The sequence below is a fragment of the Loxodonta africana genome, chromosome 3 (assembly GCF_030014295.1).
Source record: "Loxodonta africana isolate mLoxAfr1 chromosome 3, mLoxAfr1.hap2, whole genome shotgun sequence".
In the NCBI taxonomy this organism is placed as follows: Eukaryota; Metazoa; Chordata; class Mammalia; order Proboscidea; family Elephantidae; genus Loxodonta; species Loxodonta africana.
The window spans coordinates 191,132,563-191,148,227 of NC_087344.1; the positions used below are offsets into that span (position 1 = coordinate 191,132,563).

Genomic DNA, 15,665 nt, shown 5'->3' on the forward strand with positions numbered 1-15,665 from the left:
CAGATTACGAGGTCTTTCTCCTGCAGAGCGGCTGGTGCGTTGAAACTGCCAACCTTTCAGTTAGCAGGTGAGCACTTAACTGTTTGTGACGCCAGAAAAAAAAAAAAAATGCCAGAGTTCCCAAAATTATGAAATATTTAATGCTTTTTGCCTGAAGCTCTCTTGAATAGAGGTAGTGATAAAACACTGAGCTGTGCATTTTTGTTTTGTGCTTTTCTGCATGTGTGAGGTATTTGACAATAAAATGTGTTAAAAAGCACAGAAGTATTTTTAATGACGTGTCAAGTGCAGGCACATAAGAAAAAGAGAATTGAAATGATGAGTAAGAAGCATACATTTAACTTATAATAGCAATAGAAATATTTCATATGGGTTGGCTTTAGGAAGATTTTCTTCAATGTAGTCCTCATACTTTAAATTGTGGCTCCATTGTTTTTCTTTTCCCTTCTTTCTTTCTTCTTTTTTTTTTTTTTGAATGATGATAAAAAATGAAGATTAAAATTTTCTTTGAATGGAGGTCAGTTAGGTTTTTCCTAACCAAAAAGATTTATATTCATTAAGCAGCAATAAAGCTCTCATGAAAGGATACAAAAACTATTAAAAGTTTTTAAAAAAAATTCAGAAATAGCAACTTTAAAAGCTTTGTGTGACACATTGAATTTTTGCCCCTCATTCTTCTCCACTCCTTGTATCCTTGGCATTAGCCGTGTGGCTTTGTGGTTTCTCCAGCTGTAGGTGAATGCAGCGCAGGGAATTACTTAATAGGGCCCTTCTTTTTTTTTCTAGCCACGTGTGGTCTACTGCCTCCCACAAGATGACTGGGTGGGACTACGCAAATAAGGTGCTGTGGCCCACCAAGGGAACTGGACAGCCTTCTAAAATGGCAAATAAGGTGCCTGGAATACTTGAAAGCGTGAAAGTATTCAAATAAGGTACACCAAACCCAGTGCCGTCGAGTTGATTCCGACTCATAGTGACCCTATAGGACAGAGTAGAACTGCCCCATAGAGTTTCCAAGGAGCACCTGGCAGATTTGAACTGCCGACCCTTTGGTTAGCAGCCGTAGCACTTAACCACTACACCACCAGGGTTTCACCTTAACCAGGGGCAAGGAGGATGCTGATGCTACTGTACAGTTCTTCCCTACATCACCTAAAATTGCTTTTTTCCTGCCAGACACTGCAGTCCCAGGGCCAGTAGTGCAGCTGTGGGTGCTGAAAGCAGGAGTGATCCCTAAGCAAGAGACTCGAACTATACCCCTGGACCTGTGTGCCAGAATTCCTAAGGGCCTGATGTACCTTTCCCCCATCTGGCAAAATTGGAGGTGACAGTGAATACGGCCATATTGCCTAGTGGTGGAGATAGCCTACCAGTGTTATACCTGTGTAACCCAAAGATGGGAGGGAGTGTACTGAGGGGACAGGGAGTAGTTGATGTTAGAGACGATGGAGTGGTACAATAGTTTGGAGAAGTTGGAGGTTTGGAAAACTTTTAACCTCTGTCTCATAAGAACCTGCTTTGTGCTGATCCTTATAAAAGAAATTACTAATTTAGTGGAGTATGCTTCTTCATGTATTCATTTTGGTCTCAGGCAACGGAATTTGGGCAGAGGTGACAATGTGACAACATACCAGTTCTGTGCCTAGGCTTTAAGAGATATCAGACAATTTTTCTCACTCCTGTCTTCCATGGCTATAAGGAAATGATGACCCAGCCAGCCCAGCAGTTCAAGAAGGATGAAAGACCTGAGACCAATCTGCAATAGGAAGTAAGCCCAGCCAGACTGCAATTTGGAGCCAAACTCCCCAGCCGAGTCCGGGCTAGATCAGCCAGTCCTCAACCAACTGCATACGTGTGAACAAGAAAAAATGGTTTAAGTGACTTTGGCCACTGAGCTTTGGGGTGGCTCATTAAACAGCAATTTTGACTAAAATGTAGACTAAAAGGAAGGAGCTAATAATACTCAGAATCTTTTGGATTAATTAAAATTACATATGTAAGTTATACATTTATAATCCATGTATACATATATTGGATCTAGTAATTGAAAGAGGACTCATGAGAAAAGTAACCAATAAGAAATAGGTAAATAAAAGAAAAACGTTTATGGCAAAATTATTTTAATTCTTTTAAATCTAGCTTCTTGTTACATGTGGGAACCCTGGTGATGCAGTGGTTAAGAATTTGGATGCTAACTGAAAAGGTCAACAGTTCAAATCTACCAGCTACTCGTTGGAAACCCTATGAGGCAGTTTTACTCTGTTATAGGGTCACTCTGAGTCAGAATGGACTTGATGGCAACAGGTTTGGTTTTTTGGTTTGTTACATTTTATTCCATTGCATATAAGCTAGTTATACTTATTGAAAGTTATTAACTCATGTTTAATAGTTAGACTTTTTATTTAAAAGTCAAGCATGGAGGAATATGTTAATGGCTTTTAATCTCAAGCCACTAGACGCAGGAGAAAATACATACTGTAAAATTAGTAGTATTGTAACATCGCTCAGGAGGTGGAAAGTCGTAGAATTGTGAAACATAGGAAGAAATTATCAGATTTTGGAAGGTTTTCTTTGCAAATTCAATCTATACCAGTAATGGATAAGGTCATAGCAACAAAGAGGAAATAAAACAAATAGTAGATACAAACCTGATGTCTCTTGGTACCAGTAATAAAATGGTAGGGCAACAGCAACAAAACCAAGAACACCAAAGAGTCCCCCGAGAGTTCCGGCTATGACAAGGTCTTTTCTGTAGCCCTCAGGTCCTGAGGAAAGAAACCAGTGCCTCAGCCTCAGAGGGTAAAGAGTAAACTTTTAAAGGTAAATGTTGTACCCTGGAATCCTTATAGGGGATGTGGGAATAGTAAATAGAAATTCGTGTAAGAAGCCACTAAGTATAGTCCATATTTTCAGGTTAGTGTGAGGAGAAGATAACCAGACACTGAGGTCGCCTTCTCTACCTCTCCACATGCAGTAGACATCACACAGGACACCACTCATCTTCTGAAACCGTAAAAGTTATCAATAAAGAATTTGGCTGTGTTGTGTAAGAATGTAGAGGTCAATCACATAAGAGATGCGATGCCTCATAAAATAGCACTGCAGAGCCAGAGGGTAGAGGCTTGTGGAATTTGGAACTATAATTTGTGGGAAAATGATAGTTTGCTAATTATAATATTGATCATAATTCCCCTACATCCAGTACCACCAACCTACCTGTGACATTGAGTGTCACCACCTCACTACGCTGGGCCCTGAGGCCATTGTCGGCCTCACAAGAGTAGTTCTCAGAGTGCTCTGAGGTCAGAGAGAGGTTGAAGGATGCTCCTCCTCCAAAGGATGCCGAGCTGTTCCCCAGGATGACATCCTTTTGATAGAACTGGTACAGGATAGGGTGAGTGCCTCTCTGGACCTCACAGTGAAGCTCCACCACGTCCCCGACCATAGCCGGGGCCCCAGAAACCCTGATGGTAAGGGCAGGGCGAGACACTGGAACTAACAGAGAAAAAGGGGCTGTCAGAGAGGATTTTTGATGCTGCAGTAAACTTACGAACCCCCATGATGGAGTCTTAGCAAAGGGCCTGGCCCTTTGTCGTGCTGTATTACTTCCATTCTCACATGCCCCCTAGAATAATCAGAGGTAATTTTCTCAAAGCTGTATTCAGGAACTTAGGGGAATACCAAATCTGAGCTACTGCTTGGGCATGGTCATTTCTTGTTACTTTTTTCTTATGCCAGCCCAGACTTCTTTATGTTACACAAAAAGAAAGACATCAGCAATTTAACTTGTAAGGGTTCTCCTCCCCTCGCCCCCCAAAAAAACCAAACCCAGCTCCATCGAGTCTATTCCGACTCATAGCGACCCTATAGGACAGAGTAGAAACTGCCCCACAGAGTTTCCAAGGAGCACCTGGCAGATTTGAACTGTGGACCCTTTGGGGTTACCCATCCTCAAATTGCTATTTGTTCTCCACAGCACTGATCCCTGGGGCCTCCTGGAATTTTCTCATGACTCCTATGTACCATGACTTCAGTTTTGGAATTCCCACCTGAGACGAATGAAAGTGGGACTCACTTCTCACAGTGATGTTCACCTCACTCAGGACGGGCCGGTAACCATTGTCAGCTCTGCAGTAATACTTGCCAGCATCACTGTCCTTCACAGCCAGGATCTCCAGCTCTGCTGACAGGGAACGCTGGGTCTTGTTTCCCAGACTGGTTTCTGTGGTCTCTCTGTGCCAGGAGAATGTGATGTTTCCTGTGCCCTCAGACACCGAGCAGAGGAGGACCAACTTCTCTCCTTCAATCACCTGGCCGCCAGGGGGCTGGGTTTCTAAGCTCACGTTAGCGACGGGTACTCCTGAGTGGGTATAAGATAACATGTGAGAACCCTGACTATAGAAAACCCTGAGACCGGGACAAAGACAGATTCCATCCCCTTGGGAATATAGGGATTTACATGTAATCCATTATAAGCATGCCTTCAGATGTATGGACTCCATTACACTTAGCCTTGAAGAATGTGGATACAGATATTTGCATATCCCAACCCTGATTCTGGCTAATTTCATGGCAGCAATCACTACAGAATTTGTAATGAACCATCTGCTCCATGACGCAGGGAACGCTTTTTGGTTGAGCCACCGTGCAGGTAGATGTCCTTTACACAGAATGAAGACGGACACTGGCAGCATCAGCCCTACCTTAGAAAAGGCGTTGTCACTAATAACGATCTAAATGACAATTCTTCCTTTGTTTCCAATTTCAAGGCCTGAACCAAATCGCAACCCTTCTGTCCCAAAGCATCCTCTGACCACTCAGATTCACTCTAGCTTCTGCTTTTTCTGAGGCTTTCTTTAGTCCCATACAATGCAGCACTAAATTGCCTTCTAATAAGTCAAGACGTGTTGCAATCCCAGCAGATCAGCCATTTGGAGGCAGCAACCTTGGCTTTTAAAGTCGCTGGCCCACTGCTAAGTGCCACACACACAGTCAGTGGTCGATGAATGTCTGATTATTTGACTAATAAAGAAGAGACAGATTATAGGGAGCTTAATCCATTCCTGATTCTTACAAACAGAGATGTCAAGAGCAAATTGGAAAGTTTCTCTAGCCTAGTTCCTGCTTTACACAAGGACAGGATTTGCACAAAGAAACAAAAGAACTAGCAGTCCCCCTGAAGCCAGAGCACGCCTTTCTTTTCTTTGCAGGCTCAGCCCTACCAATACTTACTCTGCACATGAATCTGAGATTTGAGGCTCTGCTTTTTGACCCTGGGAGTCACTGTTTGTGCCTCGCACCAGTAAGACCCTGAGTCTTGGCTCCATATAGTAGGGATATGGAGCTCTGGGGACTTGCTCCAGCCTGGCCCCAGGCCCTGGCCTTCTCTGAAGAAGCAGAATTGAAGCTCGGTGCCTGATTTCTCAGGAGGGAGCCAGGTCTCACAGGTCAGGGTCACTGGAGTCCCCTCCGTGGGCTGAGAGGAGCTGGCCGTCAGCACAGGAGGTGGAAACAGCTCTAGAGAGAAGGATCACAACAGTACCCAGAGCAGTGAGATTCAGAGTTCCTGCTGAAAAGCGCCTGGTGAGAAGCAACCCCAGCAAACAGGACACTCAGAGCCAGACACATCTTCCTTGCACGGTCAAACCACAAGCATTCCAGCTCATGCTTGGCACACGACAAGCTTTCCCCTGCCAGGTATTCACGCTGCTCTGCTGCCACAGCCTCCTGCCCAGCCCCAGCTCACACAAGAGTGAGGATTTTACCTTGGACTTTGAGCTTTACTGCTTTTGAAGTTGTTTCCCGATTCCAAAGAAGTTTTCCAGAAATGGCACAGTGGTACTGGCCACTGTCATTAAAAGCTGCACTTTGGATAGAGAAGGTTGAGACTTTATTTGACGAAAGTAACTGTCTTCCATCCTTGTGGTAAGACATAGTTTTTATTCCTCCAGTCCATTTTGCCTGGCATTTCAGAACCACACTGTCTCCTTCCAAGACAGAAGAGGGGGCCAGAAGGGTCACCCAGTCTGCAAGAGAGAGGTAGAGAAATTGGATTTACCTTTTCTGCAGAGAACTCAAGTGCCTGACCTACTCCCTTGCTGTTGGGCAGTGAGATGGTGTTAGGAATTGTCTCTATAACTTTAGACAAGGTAGAGGTTCTAACTCATGCCTTAGTTACTCAAGGCTATACCCCATTTTTCCCAAGGGGAAGGAGGATGCCAAGGGAGCTGCAACTTTTTACATAGATGGAAGAATGTTCTGCTAGATCTCCTTTCCTTAGCTCTCTCCACTAGTGATATCACACAGGAGACCACCATCCCCAGGGAGGACATTACTTTTCCACCCCCCATGCATTCATCCAAGAGTTGGAATCACACTAGACAGCAACTAACAACCACCACAATAACATGCATTCATCAACCGAAATAATGGGTTTCAAGTCTGTGAGATGGGTGGACTTGGGGAACGAGAAGGCATGATACTGAAGTCAAAACCCCTGAGCAGAATGTCCTAGTAAGTGAGCATAAGCTGGTTCACAGCTTCTTCCAGGAAGCTACAAAGAGTCAGGCTATGTGTCATTGTGATAAAGGTCAGACACCTCCAGGGTTGTAATCTGTGTACCAGAAACCAGTTGCTGTCAAGTGTGTCAGAGTAGAACTGTGCTCCATAGAATTTTTAAATGGCTGATTTTTCAGACATAGATCGCCAGGTCTTTCTTCCAAGATGGCTCTGGGTGGACTCAAACCTCCAACTTTTCAGTTAGTAGTTGAGCATATTAACTGCACCATCCAGAGGCTCCATTTTGTGTTCATTACCTCTTAATCTTGTGAAAAGAGTCAGGGGTCCTAGCAGGGCAAGGGGAAGAAACCCTAATGCTGGCTCATTTATCCTTAAACCCAAAAAACCAAACCCATTGCCATCGAGTTGACTCAGGCTATCCTCAGGGAGTTCCAAATCCTCTAGCAACCAGCCTTGATCGATAGGAGCCAAACAGGCACAGTCAGGCTGAGGCAGGCACCTACAAAGGTGCCCAATAGGGGTGCCTCTGATCTAGGAGAATAAAGAAGAGAATTGTATTGAGGCGACAACGGTAAGAAACAGGGAGAATGTTAGTTGTGAATGGAGGACTTTGATTTAGGAAATAATATTGGAGTTGTTATTCCCTGTCCTTGAGCATAGAGAATGTGACCCAGATGGAGTTGAACTCACAAGGACTCACAAGGACACATCAACTGGGCTCTGAGGTATAAAGACAATAGCTAAAACAATCTTGGAAAGTATCTTTCAGGGAATCTTTAACATAAGCCAATCAAACAGAACCCAAAAGATTTACCACTCTTATCTTTTTCTGTTAGCATTTAGTGAGTAGAAAATTTGTTGGACCCATGAAGACCCTCCTGACTGTTGTTATCAATGAGATGGTTAAGAAAGACAATTCAAATTGTAGGATTACAGTGATTTAGTACTTTCTAGACAATCTATGAAAAGATGAAGCTTTCAATGGTTTTGCTCATTTGTAATGTTAATATATACTGATGACTCTATTACATCCCTTAGACTTGAGCAGACATGGCTCTAGCACCATGCTTGTCTGTTTTCCCATTATTGCCTGTTCTGTAATATTCCTTGAACTTGGACAGATATGGCTGTGGCAGCATGCTGGTCTGTTTTCCCATTCTTGCCTATTCTGTAATGTTTCCTTGGGCTCAGGCAGACACGGCCCTGGCAGCATGCTTGTCTGCTTCCCACTTTTGCCTTTTTGAACATATACCAAGTATAACTTTCTGCTTTAGTAAACTTTGTGATGTTTTTACCCAATAACAGTTAATGGCACAGTGGTCAAAGATTTCTGAAGCTATAAATCCAGTCAAACTCAAGGAGAACTGGACTGTGGAGAAAAAGCTGGCAAAAGGAGTTCTATCTTCTGGACCCACGTGTTCCCATTCCATGTCGCTTTGACAAGGACAGAATAAGTGCTCTTGGAAAGCGAGCCTTTGCTTATTCTTTTTTGTTCTCTTTATCATGTGTTCTTAAGTTTTGTTTGGCATATTTGTTTGAAGAACTGGTTGTTTGACTAAGGAGAATCTTTCTTAGATTTTTGCTTGACCATTTGGTTAAGGGTGATATCTAGTTAACTCTTTCGATGAGCTGCAATTTAGGTCTGGATTCGGGCATTTGAAATTTTAAAGAGGTAATTCTATTTTCGAAGAGCTCTGAGGCACCATAAGCCACAAAAATTTGGGAACGAGTCAACCAGTAAAAGCCATCAGGGCAGTCATCAGCGCTCATCACAAGCTTTAAAGTCTCCTGTGACAAGACATCGTAATCAAGAGACAGGCTAGAGCACTAGCATGCCGGCCACCCCCAAGAAAACTCTCACGCAATGAAGGTACACGTTGGTCTAAGCAAAACACTGTCTAAACTCTGTGGTGTTCCTCGTCAGGTTTCTTTTTGTGGCTCAGAGAAATCCTTGAAAATAGTGCTGTCTTTTACCAAATTTGCAGGGGGAGGTGACAGCTCCTGACCTGTGTTATGAAATTTGAAGGGAGAGGTGATAGTTCCATACCTGTTTTATGGTCTAGTTTCCCAATGAAGAATCACAATGTTAAAATTAAAATCATCGGTAGCTTTAAAGTACTTTCCAATTGAAGGGACTAGTATATTTAAGGTCTAAAATAAGAGACTAGGTCTATGGCCAACAGAATGAGTTAAATTCAAAAAGAAGGAAACCAAAAGCTTGAACCTTAGAGCTTAACATATTTGATAAATAAGCCTGGATTTCCCTCCTACTGCTGAGACACCGGTTTGTGGTTCACATCTAAAAAACACTGTAAACTGAAAATACTAGAAGTAATTTGGAATTTCAGTGACCACTTTGGGAAGCTCTCATTTCTGTTGTCTTTTCTTTTTGGGGAACGCTTGCTTGATGCTCAGGTTTTGTCAAAAGTTCTAATATTGCTCCATTTGAGACTCTGGCAAATTAACAAGTTTTATCTAGAACTTGTTTTTTTCCTTTGAATTCAGTCTATTAAATTCCAAAAATTGCTATATACATTTTAAGAAACTGGAATTCCCATACTCTTGTTTTGTGTGGTATTTTTCAGTGAGTTTATGTGGTTTTTCTGTCTCCTTTGGTTCTAAGAGCTTGCTTCTGGTTTAGAGTGTTATGTCTAAGTTTCTGTACTGTGTTAGGCTGGAGGTTATGGTTGAGAATTGCTGTTTTTTTTTTTTATAAGGCTGTCTTAGAACCTCAGTTGTTTCTTCATCCAGAAAAACTGTCTTGTGTCTGTCTTATAATTTAGAATTTTAATAGCTACTTCCAGAGACTTTGATGTAAATCGGTCTATTTCAAAAGTACATCAAGATCTTTATGTTCTATACTATGTCAATCTTAAAAGCAAAACCTTTCTAAGTAACTTAAGCTTGGGAAAAATATGGGAAAGTGTAAAAGTTGAATGAAAACTTGGAATACTTTTTAAAAAATACTTTATTTCAACACCTATGTTTTATGGTATAAAGGCTTAAAATAATTTCTAAGACCTTTTAGGTAACCTATTGATGTTAAATTGAGTTAATAGATATGTAACTTAATTTAAGTTTATATAATTTTACTTTTTGTGCAACAAGAGAAAGAATACATAAATATACGTATATTTAGGTCTGCTAATGAATGTGTTCATTTTTGTTCCTTTAAAGTTATATACTAGAAGAGATATGCAACAAAGACAACATTTACGAGGTTTATTGAAAAAGAAATTTATTTGATATGGTCCAAAGTTTTATCTGTCTGACTGAAGTTTAGTGGTTTAATTCATGAGATTTTTAGGAGCTTTAATGTTAAATAGCATATAAAACAAAGAATTAGGTTTCTCGCTGCTAAAATAACTAAATTTTCTTTGGTTTCTGAGTTAAAAGGTTAATTTATTTGTGTAGTTTAAGATGAAGGTTTGCCCTGTCATTAGAATAAGATTTCTGAGTCAAAAACCAAGCCACATGGCTTCAGGAAAAAAAGCTAAGATTTTTACTTTAAAATCTTTGGTTAAATAACTTAAGTATTGTTTCTCAATGACATATAATCAACTCCTGATAACTCTGAAACTTCATGGAAAGCCATAAAAAATTTTATAAAGGAAAAGTGTTAAAAACATTTATTTAATATGTTATCAATTACATGGAACATGTTGTCAAAATTGAGAAATGCCTGATTCTTTTTGGGTTAAAATTTGTCTGTTAGTATTTCCTCTTATGTTTTTGCCTAGTATTAGACAACAAATACATAATATTATGTCATAATTTTATTTTTCTTAATTGCTAACTTGGTTGCAACTTTATTTCTTTTGAGTCTAGTATCATAAAAGCCAATAGTTTGATTGGGAAATTCACATCACAAAAAAAAAAAATTTTTTTTGTTTTGTTTGGTTACCTATGAATTTATTGCTACTTGGGTAGAGACTTGTATATTTGTGGTATATCCTGACTATATGGTATTATGCCTCAAGATTATTATTAATATCTTATATCTTAAGTTCTTTAAAAATATGATTAATGATTATATTTAAAAATATTTTTTATCTTAAGTTTTTTTTAACTGATTTTATTGACCTTGGTGGTGTAGTGGTTAAGTGTTATGGCTGCCAACCAAAAGGCAGGCAGTTCGAATCTAACGGGAACTTCTTGGAAACTCTGTGGGGCAGTTCTACTCTGTCCTGTAGGGTTACGATGAGTCAGAATTGATTCAACGGTAACAGGTTTTACATTGTGCTTGTAATTAATTTCTATCTGGTCTTTCACTATTAAGAGTATTATTTTTATAAATTAATCATGGCCATATTAAGTTTTGTCATCTGCAGATAAGTTTTTACTTTGCTGACTTGCTGATAATATTTGATCAAAATATCTTAACAAAAAGATGGACTATATTGGACTTATGAAAAAGACTACCTAGACTGAATCAAGATTTCCAGAACTCTTGCACAGAAGCTGATGGGATCACAGACTGTGGCAGATCCAGAATCAGGTGGGAAAGAAATTAACTACATAAGACTGAGTAAACTAAAGGAAACTAGGGTTTTTACACGGGAATATTGCTGACGTTTTAAGGTCCTACTTTCTGGATATAAGAAATCATTTTCCTTTCTCCTAAATTATCTAGCTAATGGGTTTAGATATTGTAACACTTGAATTAGAAGCTCCTGTTGGTAAACTTAGAAAAGTTGTAAATATCATCACCAGAGAAGCATCTGAAATTTGAGCTATGATTTTACAAAATAGAACAGCATTAGATTTTCTATTAGTTCTTTCAAGGAACAGTTTGTGCCTTAATAGATGAATGTTGCTGAGTTTATATTAATACTCAGTCTGAGGTTTTGTAGAATATAGTTGCTGTTGAGCCATGTAAAAAGCAGTTACCGAAGCTGCTTATCTATTAAAAAACACCTCATGAGATTTGTTTCCTTGGTTCGAAGACTTTAGGGTCATGGTTTCATCACTATTTTAGACAATTGGCTTAATACTATTGTTAGTGTTTCTTTTCTACTTCCTAGTTTGCTGTATGATTCCTGGGATCTTAAAAACCAGATGGTGCCCAATTACCATTTATTGAGCATTTTTGATCAAAGATTCCATAGCAAGATCATGGTCGAAAGGAGGGAAACATGAAAGAGCTGTAATTCTCCTGGAATCCAGATTTCTGGCTTTCATGAAGGCTCTAAGGCAACCCACACAGGCCTTTGGATGTCCTTTTGAACCTCGAGTTTTGAGGAAAAAAAAAAAAAAAACTGGTTCCTGAAGCCACTCAGAGTCAAAAAATGGTCCAGATAAACTAGTAAGACCATTTTGCTCTGGACTTTTTTTTTTTTTTTTTTTTTAAGGATTCTGTGTATTTTGGGAAACTGACTCCAAAGATTGGACTGAGAGCTATGTTCAGAGTAAATCAGTAATCAGTTTATTTAGTCTTCAAGACAGTGTCATGAAATACTTGTCTAATATTTGTAATCAAACTCTCACCCTCTTATTATGCAGAAATTTATGTATCTTAAAGAAACCAAGTTCTCAGAGAAGATCAACCTCATGGCTCAGACTCCCCTTTGTCTTTCATTCTACTTCTGCTTCTTAGAAAGTGACCCATGACTTAACGGGTAAGCCAAGGAGGGGCAACTTGCCCTTGGGAAGAATACTTAGTATGTTTTAAACAGATTAACTGGATACTTCCAACAGAAGTCCATCCTATATCATCTTGCTAATCAAGAATTTTCTAGTGGAAACTTATTTGTCACATGTAAATTTTTCTATACCTTCTGTTTCCCCTAGCCAAACTTTCTGTACTCCTTATGGATGTATGTTTTTGTGTGATAGATCCAACTATACTAGTTTAGAGGATCCCTTTCCAACTGATAGTGAATTTATGTGGGCAAACTCTTGTTTAGATTCCTGTCAAATGCATGGGCAATGCCCTTTAGGAACTTTAAGATTACCTTTAGATAGTCATAGTAATGCTGCTAGTAAATATTGGAAAGTTAATGTTAAATTATAACACATTGTAAAATGAAAGTCAGAAGAAAACTCATTGGTCCGACTCTCAGAGTATGGTTGGTAGATTAATTCCTACTTATGGCATAGTTGAATTAGGGAAATCTTTAAGAAATTTATCAATCGCTATGGGACAAATAGCAGGCAAAATTGCTGATGGGATGGAAACACAACAGTGACGTCTGATCTCATAAGCCAAGGTGACACAAGATAACAGAATAGACTTAGATTTTTTTATTAGTCCAAGAAAGTAGTCTGTGCTGTAGAATTAGACAGCAAGTTACTTGATTACACATTGTAACACTCTTACAAACACCAGATTTGTTTGGTTGGTTACCATCAAGAATAAGTACATGGGCTAGATCACTACTGCAAGGGATAGTAATATTCTTAGTATACATCCTGATAGTATTAAAAAAAAAATTTATCTCCTGTCTTCTGGTCTTACACACTTAAAAGGCAAAAGAAAAACCTTGGGCTGAAATGTTGGCATACATTGTCTCTGCTCACTTAGAGATGAGAACATCAGTCTTACTGAAGACCCTGGTGAAGAACCAGATGGTATCTGGTAGAAAACCAGCACCATGAGTTTAAAGAGCCTGCAATGGCCACTGTCTAGAAGCTCAACTAAGTCCAGGCATTGATCACCAATGTGTTATCTCCAATTTCCATTCAACAAGAGGGAATGATTTTAGGAAACAATACTGCAGTCATTATTCCCTGTCCTTAAGCATAGAGAATGTGACCCAGCTGGAGCAGGACTCACAAGGACACATCAAGCAGGCCCTTAAATATAAAGATAATAGCTAAAACAATCTTAGAAAGTGTCTTTTTGGGAACCTTTGGGAACCTTTCATGCAAGCCAATCAAACAGAACAAAAGATTTTCCACTCTTATCTTTTTCTATTAGCATTTAGTGAATAGAAAATTTGTTGGACCAATGAAGACTTGTTGAAGATTTGTTGGCAGAAAACTTGCCCTGACATTGAGAAAGATGAAAGGATAACTATCTAAGATGCTCATCGAACTCCACAGAAGGTAGATACTAAAAGAAAGTCACCAAGACATATTATAATCAAACTTGACAAAACCAAAGATAAAGAGAAAATTTTAAGAGCGGCCAGGGATAAGTGAAAATCACCTACAAAGGCGAATCAATGAGCATAATTTCAGACTACTCGGCAGAAACCACGCAGGCAAGAAGGCAATGGGATGACATATGTAAAGCATTGAAGGAGAAAAATTGCCAGCTAAGAATCATAAAAAATATATCTAGCAAAATTGTCTCTCAAACATGAAGGCAAAATTAGAACATTTCCAGAGAAACAGAAGCTTAGGGGATTTGCAAAAACCAAACCAAAATTACAAGAAATACTAAAGGGAATTGTCTAGTTAGAAAATCAGTGATATCACATACCAACCCAACACTAGAACACAGGACAAAGCAACCAGGTATCAACCCAGGTAGGGAAATCACAAAAATAAATCAAGATTTAAAAATGCTCAAAACAGGGAATCAGCAATGTCATTATATCAAAGATGACAACATTAAATCAATGAAGAGGGACTAAGAAAGTAGCCATACATCTTCCATATGGAGAGGAAAATAAGGCAATATAGGGAGACACAAGTTAGGTTTAAACTTAGAAAAATAGGGGTAAATATTAAGGTAATCACAAAGAAGACTAACATCAAAATAAAAAACAAGAAAAACATAAAGACTCAGCAAAAACAAAATCAACAACAATGAAAAAGAAGAACACACAATTTACAAAAACTACTCAGCGCAAGAAAATAAGTGGAAAAATGAAATTGTCAACAACACACAAAAAAAGACATCAAAATGATAACACTAAACTCCTACCTATCTGTAATTACACTGAATGTAAATGGACTAAATGCACCAATAAAGAGACAGAGAGTTGCCAAATAGATTAAAAAAAAACCACGATCCGTCTATATGCTGCCTACAAGAGACACACCTTAGACTTAAAGACACAAACAAAGTAAAGCTCAAAGGAGGGGAAAAAAATATATCAAGCAAACAACACTCAAAAAAGAGCAAGGGTGGCTACACTAATTTCTGAGAAAACAAATTTAAACCTACCACAAAGGACAAGGAAGGACACTATACAATGATTAAAAGGAAAATACAGCAGGAGGATATTACCATATTAAACATTTATGCACCCAATGACAGGGCTTCAAGATACATAAAACAAACTCTAACAGCATTGAAAAGTGAGATAGACAGCTCCAAAATAATAGTAGGAGACTTCAACACATCATTGTTAGTGAAAGACAGAAGATCCAGAAAGAAGCTCAATAAAGACACGGAAGAGTTAAATGCCACAATTAACCAACTTGACCTCATAGACATATACAGAACACTCCATTCAACAACATCCAAGTGTACTTTCTTTTCCAACTAATATGGAACATTCTCTAGAATAGACCACATATTAGGCCATAAAGTGAAACTTAACAGAATCCAAAACAATGAAATATTACAAAGCATCTTCTCTGACCATTAAGCCATAAAACTAGAAGGCAATAACAGAAAATCAGGGAAAAGAAATCAAACACATGGAAACTGAACAACACTTTGCTCAAAAATGATTGGATTATAGAAGAAATAAAGGACAGAATAAAGAGATGCATAGAATCCAACAGGAATGAAAACACTTCCTATCAGAACCTTTCGGACACAGCTAAAGTAGTGCTCAGAGGTGAATTTATAGCAATAAATGCACATGCCCCAAAAGAAGAAAGGTCCAAAATCAAAGAATTATCCCTACAACTTGAACAAATAGAAAGAAAGCAACAAAAGAAACCCTCAGGCACCAGAAGACAACAAATAATAAAAACTAGAGCAGAATTAAATGAAACAGAGAACAGAAAAACAACTGAAAGAGTTGATAAATGAAAAGCTGGTTCTTTGAAAAGGTTAACAAAATTGATAAGCCATTGGCCAGACAACAAAAGGAAAACAAGAGACAAAGCAAATAACCCCAATAAGAAATGAGATGGGCGATATCACAAGTGGTCCAACTGAAATTAAAAGAATCGTAACAGAGTACTAAGAAAAATTGTGCTCTAACAAATTCGAAAACCTAGAGGAAATGGACAAATTTCTA

General features: G+C 39.0%; 1 protein-coding gene across 10 annotated transcripts in view; it reads right to left on the reverse strand.

The window, feature by feature from the left end:
• Positions 1 to 15,665, reverse strand: part of LOC135227225 (Fc receptor-like protein 2) — a 505,822-nt gene that overhangs the window by 482,156 nt on the left and 8,001 nt on the right. For 9 of the 10 annotated variants that reach the window (XM_064283005.1, XM_064283006.1, XM_064283004.1 and 6 more), the window contains 5 exons: positions 5,766 to 6,026; positions 5,233 to 5,517; positions 4,076 to 4,360; positions 3,217 to 3,495; positions 2,649 to 2,765 (listed from right to left, as the gene is read on the reverse strand). In XM_064283005.1, the coding sequence (XP_064139075.1) occupies positions 2,649 to 2,765; positions 3,217 to 3,495; positions 4,076 to 4,360; positions 5,233 to 5,517; positions 5,766 to 6,026 (1,227 nt within the window). The remainder of the gene's footprint in view (positions 1 to 2,648; positions 2,766 to 3,216; positions 3,496 to 4,075; positions 4,361 to 5,232; positions 5,518 to 5,765; positions 6,027 to 15,665) is intronic. The other variant, XM_064283007.1, reaches the window with a different exon arrangement.